Source organism: Rhyacophila brunnea, unplaced genomic scaffold (assembly GCF_057557595.1).
Source record: "Rhyacophila brunnea isolate RB1 unplaced genomic scaffold, BYU_Rbru_1.0 scaffold_24, whole genome shotgun sequence".
Taxonomy (NCBI): domain Eukaryota; kingdom Metazoa; phylum Arthropoda; class Insecta; order Trichoptera; family Rhyacophilidae; genus Rhyacophila; species Rhyacophila brunnea.
Window position 1 is genome coordinate 21,816,033 of NW_028232904.1, and position 23,132 is coordinate 21,839,164.

The window sequence follows — 23,132 nt, forward strand, 5'->3', positions numbered from 1 at the left end:
TATCTGTAGTAATTTTAACAAAAATGATACAGACATTTTAGTAATTTCCCGTATCTGAACATTGCAGGAATAAACCTGTAATAGCCCAAATCTTGCCTCTAAGCTGTCAAGCGTGTTGCATGACGTATGTTGAATTCAGCTTCAAAATGTCACTTTCGAATTATTTAAAAGGTAAAACATATTTATAATATGACAAATTTTAATATGTCATATTTTATTGGATGTTATCATTATATTAGGCGTTATGTGCTTTACTTTACCATTTTTTATGTTACGGGTTATTGGCATGCTATATAGTTACAACATGTGTGAGCTATTAACAGTCAGATACAGGATATTAAAAATTTTGTTGTTTTTAGCTTCCTGCACAATTTGTGAATAAATCACTTACGGGGATATCAACATAAGGCCATCGATATCCAACATTTTAACAATTCTAACTTGATATAAGTGTAATTTTTATTGAATTAAAATATTGATTGGTATATAAATGGCAGAATAGAATTCTGGTTACCAAAAACAAAAGATAGAATATTATTTATGGTCTACTGAGACAGTATTTAAATGCGTTTGAGGCACAAGTAAAATTGTTCAATACGAAATGAGTAGGTACCGTCTGAGAAAACATTTGAAATTATTCTAGACATGTTTAAATTGCTTCTTATTAAAGAACTATTTCATCATAATGTCATAAGTTATAATTTTATGACGTAATTGTATATAAGTAATAAATTCTTTTAGATTTATTCTATGTAAAATGTTGGTGTATAGTATTTTTGGCACTTAATATCAAACATAATACAAGCGTATGCTAAAACGTAACGACTAATTTACATCAACTCTTCTCCTCCATTTACGAATACTTCAGAAAAGAGTTTTTCAATTCAAAAAAGAAGGCAACGCGACGTACGATTGGTTCACATTACCTTCCATCTTGATTCCGCCATCTTTGCTAGAAATCTGTATGACGTTACCATGCCGAACGGGTGAACCTGAGCAATCTCCGTTATTATTCATCATGGAAGCCTCACTGTCATATTTCCCAGGACTCATATGACCCTGGTACTTTGGTGACATATTACCATTATATTTGCTTTCATCACACGTGACATATTTACCATCATCCATTTGGGTGACATATTTACCGTCATCCAAGTGGGATTGATAGGAATCTAGTTTACCGGCATCGTCACTTGATAATGAGCTGACGTGATTGGGTGAATGGGATGAAACCATGACAGGATAATCGCGTCCACCTAACTGTGGCGGACTATCTGTGTTTACGACACCGTAATCCGAGAAACTATGCCCTCGCATCTGTGCTGAAGTAAACATCTGGGGTTCATGTCCGTTCAACATGGTCGTATATGACGAGTACGGCCCTCCTTGTGTCGTGTTGAAACCGGAATAAGCTCCCGGTGTCGGTGACATCAGATTCATGTGCGGGGATAAGTCATACGAGGGTTGATACGTTGACCAAGTATCTACCGATGCGGATGTTCCCATTACGGCTTGGGAAAAATTTCCAATGTTGGTGCTTAGATTGGAGAAATTATTCGGGATGGTTGTAGAGCTGGGTGAGTTAGACCCGATGTAGCCTGTCTTCCGTGGGGGTTCCCGCTTGCGCCACTTTGCTCTGCGGTTTTGGAACCACACCTGAAAACAATAAGAATCAATGAGTAAGTATATTCAATGAATATTAATTATTATTCATTTAATACATAAAAAAAAAATTGTAACCGCCTAGTACAGTTAGAATCATAGGAAGTTCTTCGTGGACACATTTTAGTGTCAGCTTTACACACTTGGAGAATGTTAAATATACATAGATGATTAAAAATAATATTAAAACAGTTTTCTGAAAATTAATTTAATATGTAGCTAAGAAATCAGGAAGTTAAAAGTATCTATGCTAAACTACTACAGCAGATGAGGACATTTCTTTCGACATTCTGAGTTTATCAAACATATGCCGACAGCATTATTAATGAAAAAGTTGGAATACAATAATTTTAACGTGTATGTATTAAAATGGGTTACATGTAAATTGTACGTATTACATTTCACCGTAGCACAGTTCGCCGTGAGCTTTCTTATCAGAAAAAGATGACCGTATACTATACGGTCTTCAATTTTATTAAATTCAATATGAACATTAATTCAAATTTCATAGCCGATTTTGGCAAAATTCATGAATTCAAGAATGAAAACCTAACAAATAATCCAGTATATCGGCAATATTCATAATTTGTGTAAAGTGTAAACTGACAAGAACCGTATTTTATTTAGACATGAATTTTATCTCAGTCTATACGACCCAAAGAGGTTGGACGGTCTTTCCACGATGGCCGCGTGGCTTAAACGCCGGCCTATAGAGTCGAGGGTCCCAGGTTCGAATCCTGGGTCTGGCAAGTACACTTATTGTTTTTCAATTTGTGTATGAGTCAGAGTATGGACCTAATAGGTTGAGCAAGTGGCTGACATCCATTTCTCGTAAAAATAAAATCTGTTAATACAAACGTCCACTCTGTGGAGGCCCATATGATCCTATTAGGATCGGACATGGACGAAACAAGTGCCTGCCTGCATGTCCGTGGCACTGGCGATTAGACGCCGTTCGCGTTCCAGAACGTCAGTGTCGTCTAGCTGGTTAAGTGAACGAATTGATTATTTTTCTGATGTTCTTACGATTGCGTATGACAACAAAAAATGGTTATTTATTATCGTGAGCATTCGGCGATCCCCCCTGTGACCTGTGACATGTGCAGGTACATACACTTCACTAACATAATTTTGTATACCTTCATACTAATTGATTCTGATTGATAAAAAATCAATCACGAAGGTTTCGGGGTTATGTTTACTATTTCCGGGATTCATAGGAATCGAAAATTGTCCGGGATCCCGGAATTGGGTTCCCTAGTCCGAATAATGTTAGATTACAATTTGGGAGTCGTCTTACCTGTACACGTGATTCACTGAGGTTCAGCTTGAGAGCAAGTTCTTCTCTGGCGAAGACGTCAGGGTATGGTGCCCTCTCGAAGGCACGCTCCAGTTCTTCCAGTTGGTACGCGGTGAACGTCGTCCTGGGTCAAAAGAAACAGATCATTAATCAGAAGTCTTTTTACTTTACTTTAGGCGGTGACGTCTCATGGGGGTAGGCAGTTCATGACACATGAATGTTACAAATTTTCGGAGAAGGTTTTTTGGAAATAAGATTTTTTGCCTGCAGTTCATAGTCCAAGCCAACATACATATGTCTATAAACGTATGAACATTGTATAAAAACATTTTACAAATTATGTTTTTTATATTCCCCCACTCCAGCGAAATTCTTATGCTCGCTCAACAGATAGCGAGAAAATTTCTTTGGAGTGGGGGAAGAACAAACATTCGCTCGCTTGGTTTAAATGCGGCTTAACACGTGAAAATCCGCTGGCAATCAAGTGAAGCCATATTTTTTACTGCTTCATCGTCATCTCGTGGAATGTTGTTTTGCTAAAAGCGCGCAAATTTGTACGATGTACACTATACTATATACTATCCAAACTATATCTCATTTGAAACAATGTTTCTTGGTTTATATTTAATATTTGTTGTGTCGAACAAATGTTTGTACACGTGTATTTGTGTAGCTGTGAAAGTTGTCGTACATTTGTATAACTTGTTTGCGGACATATGTTTATTGGTCTGTACTAGACTCCATGGTTGAGATTTCATAGCATTATGTGAAGTAGGTATAAAGGACGGAAGCGTTCGTCGGGTCTAGATGTGTACGTAAAACAGCTGAGGGATTTTTAGTTCCGCAGATCTATCTATAATGGTTTTAACGGTTTTACCAAAAAAGTTTATTTGGGACTCATCGACTTATTGCGATTTCTCCATCTATCTGTACGTGCACAATGTTTTACATACGCGACTGAAAACAAAAATACGCGGATATTTGAATCTGAACGTTTAATATGACATGTTTGTAAACTATTCAAAAGCACTTTTGATTAGTTTGTGTTCATGAACCGACGTATCTTTGTCTGAACTAAGCATACTAAAGAAAACATAGTTGTAGTCATTCCGTACTTTTGATATTCTATGATAGACACCACAGATGTTGTATAAAACACTTCATGTGGGATTTACAAACGTTAAGTGGCGATCTGATGACAATCAGTTAGTAATATCAACCAGCAGTGTAGTGCAAATTGAGGGGGGCTCCTGAATAAACGTATTATATTTTTATTGCAGATTGTCAACTACTTAACAGCAAGTTATATCCACTCAAGATCATTACAAATCGATTATATCAGTGGTGGGGGACATTTTTTGAAAGTGCCATTCAGGGCTCGTAAAAATGCTTTTATTTGCTTGAGTCTGTATTGAGCAAGATTAGAGTGGGTGCTATCCGTGAGGACCAAATACCGTTTGTATTCTACCTGTATGGCTATAAGACGTAGCATCTTGCCAAATTCATTTTTTTACATACTTATAGTGAATATAACAAAATCTTCATTTAAGACGTTCACAACATGAAATTTAGAAACAAAGAAATATTATTAAAACAGTATTATGTAAAAAAGATAGATCATTATTAAGTTATTAAATAGTAGAAAAGTGTAAATACAAAAAAATATAAATGAGACACAAGGAAGTATAAATACCGAATGAGCATATTTTAATAATTTATAAAACAACGTCCACCTATAATCAACCTCACGTAGGTGGAATATGTCAACATCCGAAGCGATTTGGTTGAACAGAGTTATTGCGCTCCCAATTGACATCACCAATGGCAGGTTAGTTTTGCTCCTTGTGAGAACAAACAACTAATGCTCCCGATTTTTAAGATAGTTATCAGGGACACACAAGTCAATACTACCAAGAATGGTAGCGTTCTCATTTACACCACGTATTTGCAAGTCGAAAAAAATACGTGGCCAAAATATATTGATATCTTCTAGCATTTAAACTACAGTATGACCTATGATATTAAATGTCTCGTTTGAGCTTTGATAATCGATATTCCCCTAATTTTAAGAGGTACACGGGTAGGTACAATCGCATTACAAACACTTTCATAAGCTGATTCTTCGCTCATTTATGACTGATGTAATAGCGAAGAAGCGATAGATTGGATATCTGTTTCAGATTTTACAATATAATGAGATCATCCACACCGTCGTGGCACAGCAACAAGTATTCCCGCCCTCACCCTTCAGCGTCACTACAAAAGCGATCTACGCGCTGCAAGTCTTATATGGCAAGAAGTGTGAGAAATGGCGATGGACCGAGGGAAGCGCTTAATTGTGTTTGCACTGTGCTCCGATGCTGGAGCATAATATATTAGAATAATTTAACCTTGAACATACGCGGATGCGATTTCTTCTAGTGCGCAGTAATGTGATTATTAGGGAGCGGATTTATATGCAAAAAAACATGATTATATGCATGCATATATGCACTAAAACCAAAGAAATATGCAGTTAAAATTTACATTTTTTATGGAAAAAATTGTAAAATACCCACTTCACCTAATATTACTGATAAAAAATCGAATAATAAATTAATAATGTTAATCAATATACCTAATACAATAACAAAAAATACAAATAATCAATATAAAGTTAATCAATTACAATTTACAAAATGTTTATTTACATGTACAAATAATTATTGAACAAGAAATGCAATTTAAACTAAACACAACTTAAAAAAAACTACATAGGTACCTACTATTTGCTGTTTTTTTTTGTCTGATAAAATAAGTTACAATATTTTTTTTCAATATTGTGCTCTGGCATTATTAAATTATTCCGCATATAAACAAAATACTGACAGCAGTATTTTGTTTATATGCGGAAAAAGACCTCTCAACGTCCACAGAGGTGATTGCGCAAAATTTAAAAGTGCCCGAGATGATTTTTTCTGATAGATCCAGAGCCCGGGGATGCCGTTAAAAAATACAAGTGCATCTAAATTATAAACTACATAGGTACCTACCTGATTTTGTTATATTTGGATAAAATGATTTAAAAAAAACTATAATTATAAATTCAAAAGCCCTAAAATATGCATTTATTTATGAAATATGCACTAATGTCTCAAATATGCTCTAACGTCTCAAATATGCATTTATATACACAATGGATTCTGCGTCTTTCAAAACAGATTTCTGTGCAACTATCATAGCTGTGCATACACCCTAACAAAACATGCACTAGCATATAAATCCGGGCCCTAGTGATTATACTGATTATTGTACAATTGATATTTCTTTACTGCACTTATATCAAGCCTATTGTATTGCTATCGATCAGCACAGCTACGACTATGTATTATCTTGTTTTCTATCAAAACTATCAAACCCACGCCAAAGTGGTATGTTTATAATTAAGTAATAATTCTTCTATCTCATAGTATTAATAGCACATTAATACAATAATTTATTCTTGATCCCTCCTTGGCGAAATTTTTGTGTGCGTCACTGGAGGATATCATATTATAATCCCCCTATCGACCTTGCCAAATAATAATGAAGGGGTGTCAAAAATAATAGCAAGGGTAATAATTTTATAGACTTTTTAATATGCAGAATAATTTAAAACAAATTCGTTCAACTTATCCCCATAAAAAGGGGAGAGAATTGGGTAGCTAGTACAACAACTACAACAAATTCAATTGTTGCCATACTTTGTGGTTCAAAAAGTAGGATGAAAATTATTGAATTAAATAATATGTAGTTTGGTAAAGGAATTGATTCTCTGCTGAGTTACATCCTAATGGCAACGACGTGTCCACATATAGCAGGAGGTCGCAGGTTATGTATTCAAAGTAGGGACGATTTGGACATGGGGATATCATACGGGGGGGGAGGCACAGGTTCCGAATGCCTTCCAGTCCTCCAAATAACAGACGTCTGGGAAACGACGGATCAAGCCGACCACACGTCGCGGTGCTTATGTGTGGATGCAGCGCGTGACACAAGCACAGTTTACCGTTTGATATTCCCATATCCAAACAGTTCCTACATTTAATACCAAACCAGCGATTTATTGGGTTTTTCTACCCCCCAATGCGTATTAGCATTGGCTCCATAATAAATCCGACACCAGTTTTCGAGTTTTTCGGGTACATTCCCCATACCCAGACACTCCACGCTTCGAGTCTAACGATGAACTTCTTGTCCTTTAGACATACCGTATAAGAATATTAGAGCAAACATTTGATGCCTAAGTTGGTTACACTAAATCGTGAGTTCCACTGACGCAGGCCTTGCGTGTCGTAGAATGCCGAAAAGAAAGGGGTCAGTCATTCGAGAAGGCTGTTCGACAATCAAATCATCCTGGTCGCGACCCTCAGCCGTGAGGTCATGGCGAAGATGATGTAATATTGCATTCACTTAAATAATTTATATTTTTTTCGTTCCTGGGGGGGTCTAGACTAGAATCCCCTCCGCGCCTGAAAGAACCATTTAAGAATGAGACGTCATTGACAGATTATACAAAGAATGTTTAAAGTCAATTTTCTCAATTTAATGATTGATGCACTCGTCTTTATGCAATACTCAGCTTCCCAATTAGTTTAATAAATGTTAAATTATAAAATTTATTTTTATATCTATAATAATTATATTATAAACTTAAGTAACTATTTCTTTTATTCAACGAATAATTCACAGGATTTTAAGAATGTACCATTCTAATTATTGAACATACATCATTTTGAAAACACTCATGAGAAAATATAGCCAATAGAAAAAATCTTTTTTGAAAAAAGTAAGACACACAGTAAGGAATGGAACCTGCGTCTCTTGGGTATCGCGCCCTGTGCATTACCACTATGCTACGACTGACATGCTTAATAATTGCAATACATTCTTAAAATCTCGTGAATTATTCGTTTGAATAAAAGAAATAGTTAGGTAATTAAAATTATTAGCAAGTTCAAGTAAGTTACAACAGAAAATATTGGAGTGATCCGTGACGGCGGGAAGTAATTAAAAAGTAATTAATACTTTAATTTAGAATACAAAAACCGAACGCCTAACGTAACTCAATAATTTGGAGAGCGCTTATGAACAGGTATTAAAAAGGCCAATATTAAAAAATTGTCGCAATTAAGCATGGCAGTCGTGGCATATTGATAATGCACAGGGAGCGATACCCAAGAGATGCAGGTTCGATCATGCCGGGTGTCTTACTTTTTTCAAAAAAGATTTTTTGGTACTGTTCGGTTATCAGGAATACAGCGGAAAACACATTTTGAAAATAGCCGATAAACTGGATTATTTGTTAGGTTAACCTAACCTAACCTGACCTAAACTAACCCAAACTAACAAATAATCCAGTATATCGGGTATTTTAAAAATGTGTTTTCCGCTGTATTCCTGATAACCGAACAGTACCGATTTTTTCTATTGGCTATAATTATTTTCTCATGAGTGTTTTCAAAATTATATATAATGTTCTATTATAATCGTTATTTTCTTCCGTGGTTTCATTGTTACACCACTAAGTTCAGCTCTCAAGTTCACAATTCGTTACTATGGTAACCAATATTAAATAATATACTTAATCAATTAATTTTACTATCATACCACCTAGTCATAAATTCATTGATATACCTGCATACGTTTTAATTCAACACATTGCGTCGGAATTCTGTCCGCCCGAAAGCGACGCTTGAAAGTTATATCTAGCGTGAAATTAAATGCGCAAATAACATCCCCTAACCACCTACCACCCCTGACGCGTGTCAAATACCTAATAATGATAATATTATGGGGGCTATCGGAATGTTAAACATAGTATAATATCTCACAATACAAATAAAAATAATGCTATTTCATTCACTGTGGTCAATTTGTGGAACGACATTATGAATTACATACCTAGCATGTCCGATTCTAATAAGATCATACGGTCTCGACAGAGTGAAGGCTTGTATTAACAGATTTTTGTTTTTACGAGAAACGGATGTTAGTCATTTGCTCAACCTATCAGGTCCATACTCTGACTTAAACACAAATTGAAAAATAATATGTGTATTTGCCAGACCCAGGATTCGAACCTGGGGCCCACGACGTTATAGGCCGACGCTTCAGTCGCTCGGCGATCGTGGGCGCTAAATTATAGACAGTGAATTATAGACAATTAATAATTGTTGGTTTGAATACATCGACGAGAGTATAATTTTGTATTACTTAATTTTTTATATAATATGTTTATTTATCATTATTATGCAATGGTGTTATTATTTGACGCAGATGACGCAATCGATTGGTCAGAAGATTTAAGAGGGGCCTCGAAACTGTTCAAAACAGTCATTTAAATGTTAAATTATACCATTTTTTAATATTATCATGTATATTATGGAAGAGAATAATATAACTGCATTGTTATTTTTACTAAGTACATTGGCAGTTGGAATTTATGATTTTTTATTAAATCTTGATGAGCCTCACGATCAGCCAGTGCCTCGGACCTCCGATTCCCTAAACCTTTCATCGATATTATTAAATTTAAAAAATAGCAAGCTCACACACAAAAATTATACCCCGGTCCATTTTGAAAAAATATCCATTGTATGACATGTTTGAGGATAGCTTCGTTATCATCATCACCATCGGCCGGGATTGGTCCACTGCTGCTGAAACCTCCTTCCGCTGGTCCCTAATTCTTAGCTGATGTGACGTCCCTAGGTAAAGTGTCGCCCATAAGCTGAGTTTTTATAAAATCGTTTGCAAATTGGATACCTGCCTACTGGATCGGATTTACATTTGAAGGGCCCTCGGCCCCAAAAAAAATGTATAGTATACATACATTAAAAGCGAGATAATGCTCCAACATTTTGGATGTTATATTTTGATTTATTATTAAGAAAACATATTTACAATCTTCATCACACATTAAATTTGGTGGTGTTTGGGCATAACCTGTTAACTGCAAAATGTTGAATTTACAGGAGAGCAATTTTAAGCTTTGAATTGTTCACATAAATTTCAGTTCATTTTTTTGTTTAAAATTGAAAAAAAAATAACTGAAGAAGAATATGACAATACTTAGATTGTCAATTATTTCACTAATTAGGAAAATAAAGTCACTTATCAGTGATCAAACTATGATAAGGTCTTTGGTCACGTTTTGACCAAACTAACAACTGTGTTTTTTCACATATCATCATATTATTATTACAATAGCAATTTGAGCATTTTAAGTGAAATATAGATATCGGGTTATTACCAAATGGAAGATAATACTATAGTGACCCAATTTTTACTCTTAACATAAAATGATCAAAAAGGCAGTTATCAGGTTATGCCCAAACAACACCGAATTATATATTATGTAGGTACCTATACAGTTTTTGTGACTTTGTTTTAACATTGTATTGCAGTTTGTTGAACGAAATTTGTTCCCATACTAACAGTGGGTCCTGAAGTGTGTTAATTGTTTGCGTCTTCTTCAAACATTTCTCTATCCACCTCATCTGATTACATATTGAACTTTTATAAATGGACCCCCTTTGAAACGAAGTTAATATTTTCCTACCCTTGACATCGCGTTTTCCATCGACCCCACTGATCATCGTATAGTAAATTTTATTTCTGAATCTGCGGGTCTTGTAAATTACAAAAAACTGAATGTTACAAGTAGTAGATAAAAGCATCAACAAAACACACAATAAAGCCAATTTTAAAACGATACAGTAACGCGAGGTCTTATCAGTGTTGAAATCTCGATGTTATCAGACGATTGGTGCTATTATAGGGTGGTAAATAATGTTGCCGGCTAATGAAGTATGGGGGTAATTTTTATAGAGTGATGGTAACCCCCGCCGACTTACAGCCATTGTTATAATATTAATTCTAGATTTTTTACCATTCCTTTATTTACTTTCCGGTGCTACATTTTCAGGAATAGATAAAATCACTGGTGTAGACTCCAACTGTTCAAAACCTTAAATGATATACCCCCATTCTTACCATTAAACATCAGGCACGAAGACAAGGGAGGAGGATACTTGGGTACGGACCCCCCCCCATACATGTCATCTACTGACGTTTATTGTAAACAATTAATGTAGACAAAAATCTCTTTTCCACGAAACCTACTCTCAAAAGTTGTAATACTCGAATTCATCATTTAATTTGCCGCTCCTAAGCAGTGTATGTCCTGTTTACCTCCCACGTGACGCCACTAATTGCATGTGTCATCTTTGTTTTATTTTCAAATGAATTATGTATATACATAACTTCAAAACACCTCAGATATATTATTACCCACTAGAAAAAATCATATTTGAAAATAATACGAAACTCGACAGGTTTGAACCCGTATAACCATTGGTGTTGCGCCAATCTATGCATTAACCAATTATGCTACGAGCCTCCTATCTAATTACGACAATTTTATCAAGTTATGTATGTTCAATATATGGAATGTTACATTCTCAAAATCTTGTGAATTATTCATTTAATAAAAGAAATGGTTTATTAAGAATTATGTATAATTTATTAGGCTTGCATCCCTGTTTGACCGAGATTATCCCGATTTGAGACACTGTCTTGAAATCCCAGCTGCTTTTACATTTAGTTAATACCTATATTAAAACTAAAAGTCTCAGACTAAGTTAAATAAACAGATGGAGTGTTTGTAAACATAGCGCACCGTGAGTGTAAAACCAAGGCATCTGCAAATTTTTCAATTTCGAGATTAAATGCAAAACAAATGCAAAAGTCGTGAACTTGATAATGTAAAAGTGAAGTAACTGAAAGAACATGCAATATAATGTAGATATAAACCAAATATTATGGTTTTTTTTAGAAACTCTGTTTCAACAAAACGACGACTTCAAACCCTAATATACCCAAAATATGTCTTTTGCAGATGCCTTGGTTTTACACTCACGGTTCGATAGATACCACGAGATAGTTTGCCATGTAATTTAAACCAATATTGAAATAATGGCCAACTATTCATCTTACGACTGTGCCAGTCACTGCAAATAGCATACAGAAAGTTAGAATCGATCTATGCTCTGAATTTATTTATCTTAGATAGGTATGATCATTACGATGAAATGTACCTATGCATATCTTTACCACATAATACAATTATAGGTACATACATATTAATATATGGTATCCTGCTTACGTGTTGCTCTAATTTTTTCGCCACGCTTTCGTCGATAATAATAATATAGAAATTATTATTTAAATAGGGGCGGCTAAGAGCATTTTTATACGGGGCGCGTGCCGACCATATGTTGACGGGTCGCCATCTTTTGTCTGGGGTGGTCATTATTAAAAAATGCGATCTGTCAGAGAGGTTGACTATTGATAACTACTACCACTATATGGAAATTGGATAGGGGTATTTTATCTATTCATTTAGGTAGGTAGTTATCAGTATCTAGTATTAATATTTTCACATGGGAGGTAAATAATTTTATAGATTACATTTACATCTAAACACTTATATATTCTTCTTATCGTGTCATCCCATAATGCATTACTTCTCAAACTTTTTCATACCACGGCCCCCGAAATCAGAAAAAAAGCCAAGGCTCCCTCCCAAAATTTTTAGTCTTTAGTGACCAACAGTAATTTATTTACCATTAAATATTACTATAGGTACATTTTTATTAAAAATGATATAACATATTTTCATGTACTTGCTTATAAAGCAAAAATTTAAAAAATGATCAAAAATTAACTTTAAAATTTATTACAGCTACAGCCTACAAAAACAATTTAATGAGAGGGGTGTGATTGCATATTTTTAAATAATAAACAATCTTTAAAATGCAAATTCGCAGAGTTTGCTCCAAAGTCTCCGTTGAAAGACACGACCATATTCATGCTTTCACCTTATCCAAAACTCTGCAAGACTTATTTCATTAAATTCGACTTTAAGGGAATTATCTGATCTAATATCAATTAATCATTCTTAAGCCCACGCAATGACATTAATATGGACGAAGCATCTGGAAAAGAAATGACACTCACTTTTTTGTCGGGTCTGCCGAATGGCATAATCTGTTCTAACGCCATTACAATAAAGGTGATATTGCCATTAATTCCCGATGCTTTTCGTCGGGTCTTCCGAATGGTTCGGTTTAAACGGGTTCGCTCAAATTAACATTGACATTAGAAACACTGTTCTAACGCCATTACAATAAAGGTGATATTGCTATAAATTCTCGATGCGTGATATCGCGTAATGGAAATAATTGCGTGACGTCTACCTATATAATATATGCAAACGTCGCTATGCGTGAATTTACTTGCTAGCTACTGTATTGAGTGCGTTATCCATTAAGGCCATACCTCAGTTGAGGCACGGTCTAAAAAGATCGTGGCTAGGCGATGCGCGGGTCGCGGGTGCAATTGATGCATGCAAAACGAAATATAATTTGTCATATAAATCAAAAATGCGTCCATCTAATGTTCTGTTTATTGTTCTATTAGTAACAATAATAATAATATTCATTCACATGTTTTCTTTTTAAAGTAAATGGGTAACGTTTTTAGTCATCTTTACACGATTTAAGAAATAATACCCCCGTCGCCATCACGAAACAAATTGACGTGTTCCCAGCTCGACGTTCTCTCTCCGAATGGCAGCGAGTCCAAAATTTCGTCGCGTCTATAGTTGAAAATTATTTGCCGTTTCACTGAAGGATCGTCTCAATAGTGTCATTGTGCCCACGTAATATAATCATATTTTAAGGATTTAGCAAATGGTGTTCTTATCCACTTTGGTCTTCATTTAAGGCTGGGAAATATTATCGTCTAGTGATCACGTTTTTATGATTTTTTTTTTCAAATACAAAAATATTGCGCGGCTCTCTGGCAGGCGCTTCAGGGCCCGCGCCCCCCAGTTTGAGAAGTACTGCCCCAATGGATGTCGGACACCATCAGGGCGATGTTTGATTTATCACGGAGTTTCTTATGATACGACTCATGTAACGCGGTAAGTCTGCTAAAATATTTCAAAAAGACAACAATATCCCATAAACAATTACACTGAAAAGAAAAACTTCGAATATCACCTTAGAAAACCTAAAAAACTCTCAAATCTGAATCAAAATGAAAAAATAGTAAAATGTGTAAGGGGTAAATTTTGTGTCTCCAAAGGGGTACAAGCATGTTTTAAATTGGGTGGAATATTAAGAAACTAAAAGTGAATATTAACAAAATTATTACACTATTATCAAAATTAGTCGATCAGGAAACCTGCAGTTACTCGAAAGAGTTGGATAATATATAGGTTATTATATTATTATAGGGTGTGTTCTACCCACTTAAAAATACTACCCTAAAACATGACATATTTGCTGAAAACCGCGACTAATCAAAATATTAAATAATTGATTATTGACAAGCGTGAAATAAAAAAATGTGACCCCTCTCCACCCTTATATTATTAAATTTAAAAAAGTAATAGCGAGTTACATTACTTTGCATTAATATAGTTCAATAACTCAGATGGATATTATGTCCATAATTTTAAGTTTTGAATAAATATTCTTTTCTTTTTCTTTCGACCATGTCCGATCCTAATAGGATCATATGGGACTCCACAGGGTAGAGGTTTGTATTAACAGATTTTGTTTTTTACGAGAAATGGATGTCAGCCACTTGCTCAACCTATTAGGTCTGACCTGACAGACACAAATTGAAAAACAATATGTTTATATTTAAACATCTATTTTACCTAACAACTTGAGAAGTGTACTCACTACTGCCTATGGATCGTTGTCCAATCCTATTCTATGTTATGGAATATGGACGATAAACCAAGAGATATCACTAGTCTTTCGATAAATATTGAAGGTCTCAATCGAATGGAAAATGACCGAGAAGTTCTGCGTAGTATCAAAATCAGAAAACCACAGTACCTTGGCCACATTATGAGAGGACAAAAGTACAGCTTTCCCCAACTTGTCATCAAAGGAAAGGTCAATGGTAAACGTAGCAGAAGTCGACGCCGTGTTTAATGGGTTAAGAAACTGCTAGAAGTGCGACTCCACCGAACTGTTCCGGGTTGCAGATGATAAAACAAAGATCACCCTGATGGTGGCAGATGGCCGTTGGGAGATGGCACGATAAGGAGATGAACAGAATGTACAATATTAAGTCATAATGAAACTTAAGTATATATATTTGTCATTTAGTTGTATGATTGTTTCCGCGAATTTCCTATTTCCATTAAAACAACATGGGACAGAGTTTTGGGACGAATTTTCTTTATCTACCAGACTATTCTTTGTTTTTCGTTGACTCAATGAATCTTTATCATACGGAAGAGTCTTATGTCCAGTTGTTTTTTTACGAGAAATTGGTGTTATCCAGTTGCTCAATCTTTTAAGTACATGCTCTGGGTCCTAAATTGATATTGAAAAACAATATATTATGAATATACCATAACTGGGATTCGAGCCCGAGACTAACAATTTCATTATCGGGCATATTACCACTAGTAACTAGGACGCTGAAGTATTTTAATTAAATAAATAACTTTCACATGATATTATGCTAGTTAGATATTATTAGTTTAAACAATTACGGTATGGCATTTAATTGTTTTTAATAACAATTTATAAAGGTAACTAGGTCCACCGAATGAGTTAATCTGCTCTTTTTTAAGAAATTATAAAACAACGCCTATCGTATTCTTTTTAACACTATAACACTCCACGAGGCCCAATGACAGTAGAATAGTGCAACAGGAGTTTAATTAGTAATATAAATGAAACAATCACAAACACACAAGCTTTGAGACAATTAGGAGTGCAACAACTAATTCTACCGAATTCTTAATAAATCGTATACCTACAACACTAGAAAAAAATGACAGATTTTGTATGCCACACAAAACAATGTATAAAGTTTTGATCTCTCTTTAGTTAATATAACCGTATTAAATTCTAATGAATTTAAGTTGTTTACTATTCCATTTGAGGAGTTTTTTACGAACCGGGGTTCGTCTTTCGGAATATTCATGTACTATAAATACACTCACCAATGATAAATACACACTGACGGGTTGAAAAAAACGAATAGTACAAAACTTAAATCCACTATAATTTAAATTCAAATTCCTTCAAGTACACTCAGTCTATAGTTTTAATATTATAACCATATTATTATGTTATCAATCATCTTAAGAATTCTACTCTATCGTATAGAAACCAACATCGCATTTACAATATAATATTTGAATTCAACGTTTAAATTCGATTAATACAAAAGTGTCCAAGTATGATTCATTTGTTTGTTTGGACACAATGCACGGATCTAATAGCTTTGAGCAATTGGCTAACATTCATTTCTCGTAAAAAATATATTTTTGGAACCCTCTTTGTGGACTGATTAAGATTCACATAGAATTATATACCTAATGAAAAATGCTCACGTTACAAAAAACAGCACGTTATAAAATGAGGTGACTACCTATATATGACAAAAAATCGTAGCTAAATAATGACATCAGTCATATTATTATTTAAACTACAATAATAATAAATATGTTGGATAAAGACACTGATGATAATTCATATTTTTCTTTTGAACCTTAATGAGTAATAATAATTAATATAAATCTATTATTTATACCAAGTAGAAATTTAAACTTATAGTAATTAAGTAAGTACCATATCTTTAATATTTTTAAATAAAATCACGTTATATTAACAACTAAATAATTATGAGAATGTCAATCCCATCAAAAGGGGAAAACAAAATTAGTTTCCTCGGAATACCACGTTCGAAATTTAAAAAAAATGTTTCCACAATAAAATAAATAATAATAAATAATTGACATAACAAAATACCTCGTCTTCTTCTTTTTAATCCCGTTGCTATCGTTTTTCTTCTTAGACTCTGATTTCTTACTGGAGCTGGTCATCACTATTCCTTCGCCTCCGCTGGTAACCACGACAGGCTGCAACATCAGTCCGTCATCAGCCTTTCCTTTTGCTCCACTTCCAGGACTATTCATAGCCGCATTGTGATACATAACATTCAAATCGTGTTGGCTCTGCATTGACGAATTTTGTAACGTGCTGTGGCACTGATCGGACATTTTTCCATGCGGAGGACTTCCACTCATCGGGGATACTCCGAGCATCATGTCCTGGTGATGAGGCATGCCCAGCATTACTTGAATAGAATGCATATTGCTCTGACTCGAAGATCTATCTCCCGCATGGTGTAGGGAATTTTTTCCGACTAACATGGCACCACCGGCTGTTTGTAAACTTGTCAAACCTTGATCAGGAAAATCAGGAAATATTTGATCGTCAAATCCTTCCGGTTCCATTATTTTCGTAAAGTTAAATATTTTGAAAATTTACTTTTAATATTTATTTAATTTGGTAACTGTCACTGATTTTTTTTTAAATGGTCCTAATTTATAATTCGTTGAACAAATTATTTACGTAGCTAATATAATTTATTTGATTCGATGTTCGATTATTTAAAAATGTTCGATTGTTCTTAATTTGAATCACGATTTAATTATTGCCAGGTTGAATAATTTAGCGTCGGTGTTCGATAATTGAAATAAATTTGATTGTTCTTAATTTATTATTAGGTTGTTTAAATTGTTGTTAACCGGTTCGTCAATTTTCATTAATTAGTTATTATTGTCATCGCCACTTGCACGGTCCTTTAATTGAATCAGATCAATAAAGGAATAACGAACTGCAATTGAACTTAACAATTATTAATAATTAACTCCGCGCACACGAATGTTTAAAACCTCCCCGCCACCCGAGATAAAAAATAAACTCGGTTGATTAGTGCAAATAACTTAACTGATGTTGATTAAATTTGTGACTGATTGAGTAAAATTGCTATAACACCCTATCAGGGCCACCGGAGCGGGCTTAAACCCAATTTATTAACTTCAATATAAAACAATTTGGCTTCATTTAGATCACGATTGATGAAGCGAGTAGAGCATGCGGACGACGCGACCGGGCTAAATGACTTTAATCAGTGTCCAACTAACCAAAATCGTCCTTTAGTTAGCCAATTTATATTTTAAGTGACGGAGAACTGCTCTCGTCCGTTTGCACTGGACGCGGCCAATGGAATACGCGGAGGGCGGCCATTTCGAAAAGGCGTCGGGCAAGATGGTCGCCGTCGACGCGGAGCTACGCGGGAAAATGCACGGCGACGTGTACAACACATTATGGTGGGGTGAATGTTTTTTGAAATCAAAACGACTTCCGCTTACGGCGTTTTACGTTTAGGTGCCCGCACGCCAATAGAAATGAGAGGCGTCAGCTTTAGTTTTCAGCCAGTTCGACCCTTTATTATTTGTTCAACAATCGTACAACTTTCGAAAATGTTTTCATATGGGCGGTCGCGTGGCGATCTTGTGCCAATGCATATGGGTCCAGAATGCGGGGTGAGAATATAACAAACCATCTCTCTCAAAATAAAAAAAACCAATCCTAAAACATCGAATTCTGAGAGTCCTCGACAGTGTGAGTCATTTCATTAGGTTCTGTATAAGATTATAAAATACAATACAGTCCAGACTCGCCCCAAATACAATAACTGTTTGTGTTTTTAATACTATTAATAAAGCAGTGGCGAAGGGTGGAAGTAGGCTATTAAGATCAGCCATATATAGTGCACACTAAACTTTGTCAGTCACACGTATTTATTTTCATTGACATAATACTAAGATTTACAAATGGTGTTAGTTAGTTTTTAAAATTCAATTAAACCATGCGAAAACAAAGCCATAATAGATCATCATCATCAGCCGGGGTCAATCCACTGCTGGATGAAGGCCTCCCCAAGCTTTCTCCATCTCTTTCGGTCCTGTGTCGTTCGCTGCCACGTATTTCCGCCGAACTTTGTAAGTACCTAATAGATAATAGTCAAAAAATACTCGTCGATCTATAAAATATCTAAAATTATGCAATTAAATCATAATATATAACTTTGGATAATTTATAGATATAATATTATTTTTATCTATTATAGTTTGGTTTAGGCAGGTCTTAATGAATTTAAAAAAAAAACCAACAAGATGTGTAACCAAATAAGTATGAATGAAAAAGAGTGCACAATTTTGTCGTATCGCCCAAAAATATCAAAACTATTATGGTTTGGTAGCAGGGCTTAATTGATTTTCAATTTAGTTCAATAAAAACAAATACGTATGACTAACAACATTTAATGTTCACTGTTCATGGCGGATCTTAACAGCCTACCTCCATCCTTCATTACTGTAATAAAGTGTCTTGGACACTATGAAGACCAGTATTGCTTGTATTGTACCTAGTACCAATGATGCATTGTTATGAAAAAGTTAAACCAGACCAAGCGTTTCATAAAATATCAACAATCAATATAATATGTACTAAAAGTTAATAAGGCCCCTTAGGTTAGCTCTTTGGGTAAGTATTGTGTACATAATTCCAGTTTGATTAGAACCTTAATTAGTCACTGTAGTGACCTCAAGTTAGGTACATCAAGTACCTACGTCAACTGTATTCCTTTGACCTTAGATGTATGTGTCTGACTGCAGTGTCGTCCTGTGGGGGCAGGCACTATAGTAGGTATTATTGAGCGCATCGACAATAATGTTGACAACACAAACATAGACGCCTCCAAACCAAACTGTCCCGCACCTCATTCGGTCTTGATCGAGCGTATCACGAGTTCCTACGCTTGGGGTGAAGCATCAGCAGTTTTTGTGCTATGGAATGTCTCAAGAGCAGATACACAGGACAAAGGTCAACACGCACTCAAGTGTGCTTACCGTGACTCATTCTAGTAAAAAGTGCCCACAGGTGAAAAGTACTCGATGACAAACTAACAACAAATCAATTACTCTAATTAATAAATATATATTGTTAAACAAACAGACAGACTATGTGAAGAGATGTTGACAGGTGATACTGTCACCTGGTAATTTTAAGCTAGTAAATTATGTTCAGGATACCATAATTGAGGTAAATTCTATGCAACTGTCTTCAATAAGTATTCTGCAAATGAAAAAATACCTATCTAATACTTACCTATCTGTCGTTCTTAAATAATCTTTTATTACCTACTATTACAAGATAAAATATTGATATCTATTTGGTCAGGTCAAAACATTCAAATTACACACTTTGCCATAAAAATAAAATATTGTACACGCTGTCCAAAGACTGTAATCAAATGATTAAAATGCTTATATCTTACAATCATACAAAAGTTATGTGTTGTCTAATTCGTAAGGTAGGTACTGGCTTCTAAACGAGGGGCTCCGAATTCGATTCCCAGTGAAGTCACAATACCTAGTAGCATTTTGTAGTGTTAAAATGAAAAACATCCTCTTTCACACATGAAGATTTATACTATTTCATTTTTAAATAATAGTATATCACCAGTATAAATAAATATTGTTTGATAATTCTACAATATTTCAACAATTAACATATGAAGTTTATTTTAAAAACTATTATAATAGAGTTCTGCTTATTATTATATAATACTCTCAAACACTTCACAGCAATATTATATTCTCGTTAGCAAAGTGTCGTTGACTACGGCGTAGAGGTATCTACGGCCTACGTCATACCCAAGTAAAATTCATTCTTCTATTAAACCTTTTAACAGGGGGGGTAGATTTAATTTAAATAATAGATACGATAGATATCTTTTGTAGGTAAAAAATCAATATAATATCAATAGTTATTTTGAATCTACATTTTTTTTGTTGTATATTATATTATCGTCTTTGTTCTGGCAGAACACACTAACTGGAGAAAACTAGTTTTGAGTAATTTGACTTTAAAGTTGTTAAAATGTTTAAAATGGTCTATTATGTGAGTTTATTAAGTAATCATAAAAAGGATGACTTTAAAATAAAGACTATTTATTTATTAAAAAGGTTTCCAGACGGTAAAGTTTGAAATAAGGAACATTTTGGTATAACTAACTCAATACGTCATTTTTTAGAATTAGTGTCTTCTGCCAGAACAGTGACAATATTTTGTCTTTACTCATGGTTATAAGTGTAATATATTATATATGGGCTAATTATATATCTATGCTTGTCTTCACATAATTTTAAACTTCATTAAAAATAGTATTACATATCTGAATCAAATATATTACCTCACAGTAGCTACTTTGAATGTTATTATCGTGGGGATACTGCCAAAAGTTGGTAAGTCTCGAAATCATGTTATGGAGTACCTAACTGCAATAATAAAATTTGACATCCCCTATAAAATCAGGCATAATGCTAACTTCTTTGTGGTGTATATGCATGTTCTATATATCTGATGGCCTTAATATATAATCCGTTTTTAACACTAAATACCAAAATTATCGACTGACCAACATTTGCCAGCAATCCCACGTATATAAATATTATAAAAATTAACCTGAAGAAAACAAAATTATTAACAATATCAAAAATAGAGACACCAAATTAATACTAACACATTTTTTTTTATTAATAGCGAACTTGTGTGACCCATTATAAATATTTAGGATCATTGGTCAATGATAAATGGTACTAGATTTAGGATATAAAAACTAGAAATGAGATCGCAAGGAGTGCCTTTCTCAAAATGAGACGCCTCATTAGTAATCGAGACCTTAACCAACCTATAACTGAGACTACATATGGTTCGTTGACTTGTTCTCTCAATTTTTTTCTATGGAATGGACGCTGATCTAGAAGGTGTCATGGAGAGTTGAGGAATCCTAAAAATACCCTGGACTTAGTGGGTGATAAATGTTGATGCTCTCAATCAAATGGGAAAGGACGGAAAAGTGCTGCGTAGCATCAAAACCAGATAACTACAGTACCTCGGCCACATTATGAGAGAACAATGTACAATATTCCCTACAAATTGTTATCCAAAAAAAAACCCAACGGTAAACGTAGCAAAGGACGATATTATAATTACAAATAAAATGAATATTTCCAAAACCTTAATGATATTAATTAGAATTTATTTTATTATATACTTACTTGCAGTAGAAAATGTAGATATTTCTAAATTAACTTAGGTAAAAATTGTTATTTTAAATTCGTTATTACCCATAAAAATAAATATAGTAATTATTAAAGTCATGGGTATAAATTAATATATATATATATATTATTGTTCGATCTAAGAAGATCACATGGGCCTCCGCAGAGTGGAGGTTTGTATTAACAGATTTTTTTTACGAGAAATGGATGTTAATCTGACTCCAACCTGACTCCAACCACACATTGAAAATAATATTATGTATTTGCCAGACACAAAATTTAAACCTGGGATCCACGACATTATAAGCTGACGCGTTAGCCGCTCGCCCATCGTGGGGCCGTCAATAGGATACTTATAAATTACCAAATGTTTTCTATGTAGAAAATATGCATTTATATGTTACCTTTTTATCAATTGGTATCCATTCTAATTCCATTGTATCCATAATATATGCACTTCATTATCCATTATCAAACACAGTAATAATAATTTTAACCATTTTTAGACACTTAAACAGTCGCCATTAAAGATTTCTTAAAAAGAATGAATTAATTTTAATTAAAATTTGTATCATAAGCATTCACTGGCCGAATTGGTGTATTTTCTAACAATCATAAATTGGTTATTAAAAAAAACGTCACACACTTTTTAAAATTCCCGCCAAATGCGAATAACTGTCAGATTCAAACATTGCAAAAATTACACACAAATAAAATAAACGAATCACTAAAAATAAAAAGAATCTGGGCTTAAAACTGTTTTAAGTAAAATTAATAACATATTGTGATCAATTATTTGTAGATATTATAATTGTATTAATGTTGTTTATTTATCGGAGACGTTGTGATGCGCGAATTTTCCGAATGACATTTTCACGTCGGCGGCCATTTTGCGTTTTCCACGACGATCTGTCACAATGCTTGCCACTCAAATGGAGGCCAAATACAAACAAGACAGCCTCGGCGATCCTTAATTAGAATCAAACTGTAAACACTGGGAATTATTACTAATATTACTTAATAAAAAAAATGGAGTTTCAATTCGCCGATAATGACTTAAGTGGCTCAATTGCTCATTATTGTTAGTTTAGTTTGAATAGGGATGGGAATTGGACGCAGTGGTGGGTGTAT

At 34.2% G+C, this 23,132-nt stretch overlaps 1 protein-coding gene across 1 annotated transcript; it reads right to left on the reverse strand.

Moving 5' to 3' along the window:
• Positions 1-764: 764 nt before the first annotated feature.
• repo (homeobox domain-containing protein reversed polarity) lies at positions 765-18,003 on the reverse strand. The gene is made up of 3 exons (XM_085951073.1): positions 16,834-18,003; positions 2,963-3,086; positions 765-1,656 (listed from the first exon to the last, which is right to left on the reverse strand). The coding sequence occupies exons 1-3, from the start codon at positions 17,319-17,321 to the stop codon at positions 880-882; spliced, it is 1,389 nt and encodes a 462-aa protein (XP_085807199.1). The 5' UTR covers positions 17,322-18,003; the 3' UTR covers positions 765-879.
• Between the last annotated feature and the right edge of the window lie 5,129 nt (positions 18,004-23,132).

Bases quoted from the DNA above. Each gene is read 5' to 3' on its own strand.
- repo (XM_085951073.1), bottom strand. From the start codon at position 17,321: ATGGAACCGGAAGGATTTGACGATCAAATATTTCCTGATTTTCCTGAT. The intron at 3,087-16,833 runs GTATTTTGTTAT...CTTTTGACCCAG, and splicing joins ATTAAAAAGAAGAAGACGAG to GACGACGTTCACCGCGTACC. The intron at 1,657-2,962 runs GTAAGACGACTC...TATTGTTTTCAG, and splicing joins TCAGTGAATCACGTGTACAG to GTGTGGTTCCAAAACCGCAG.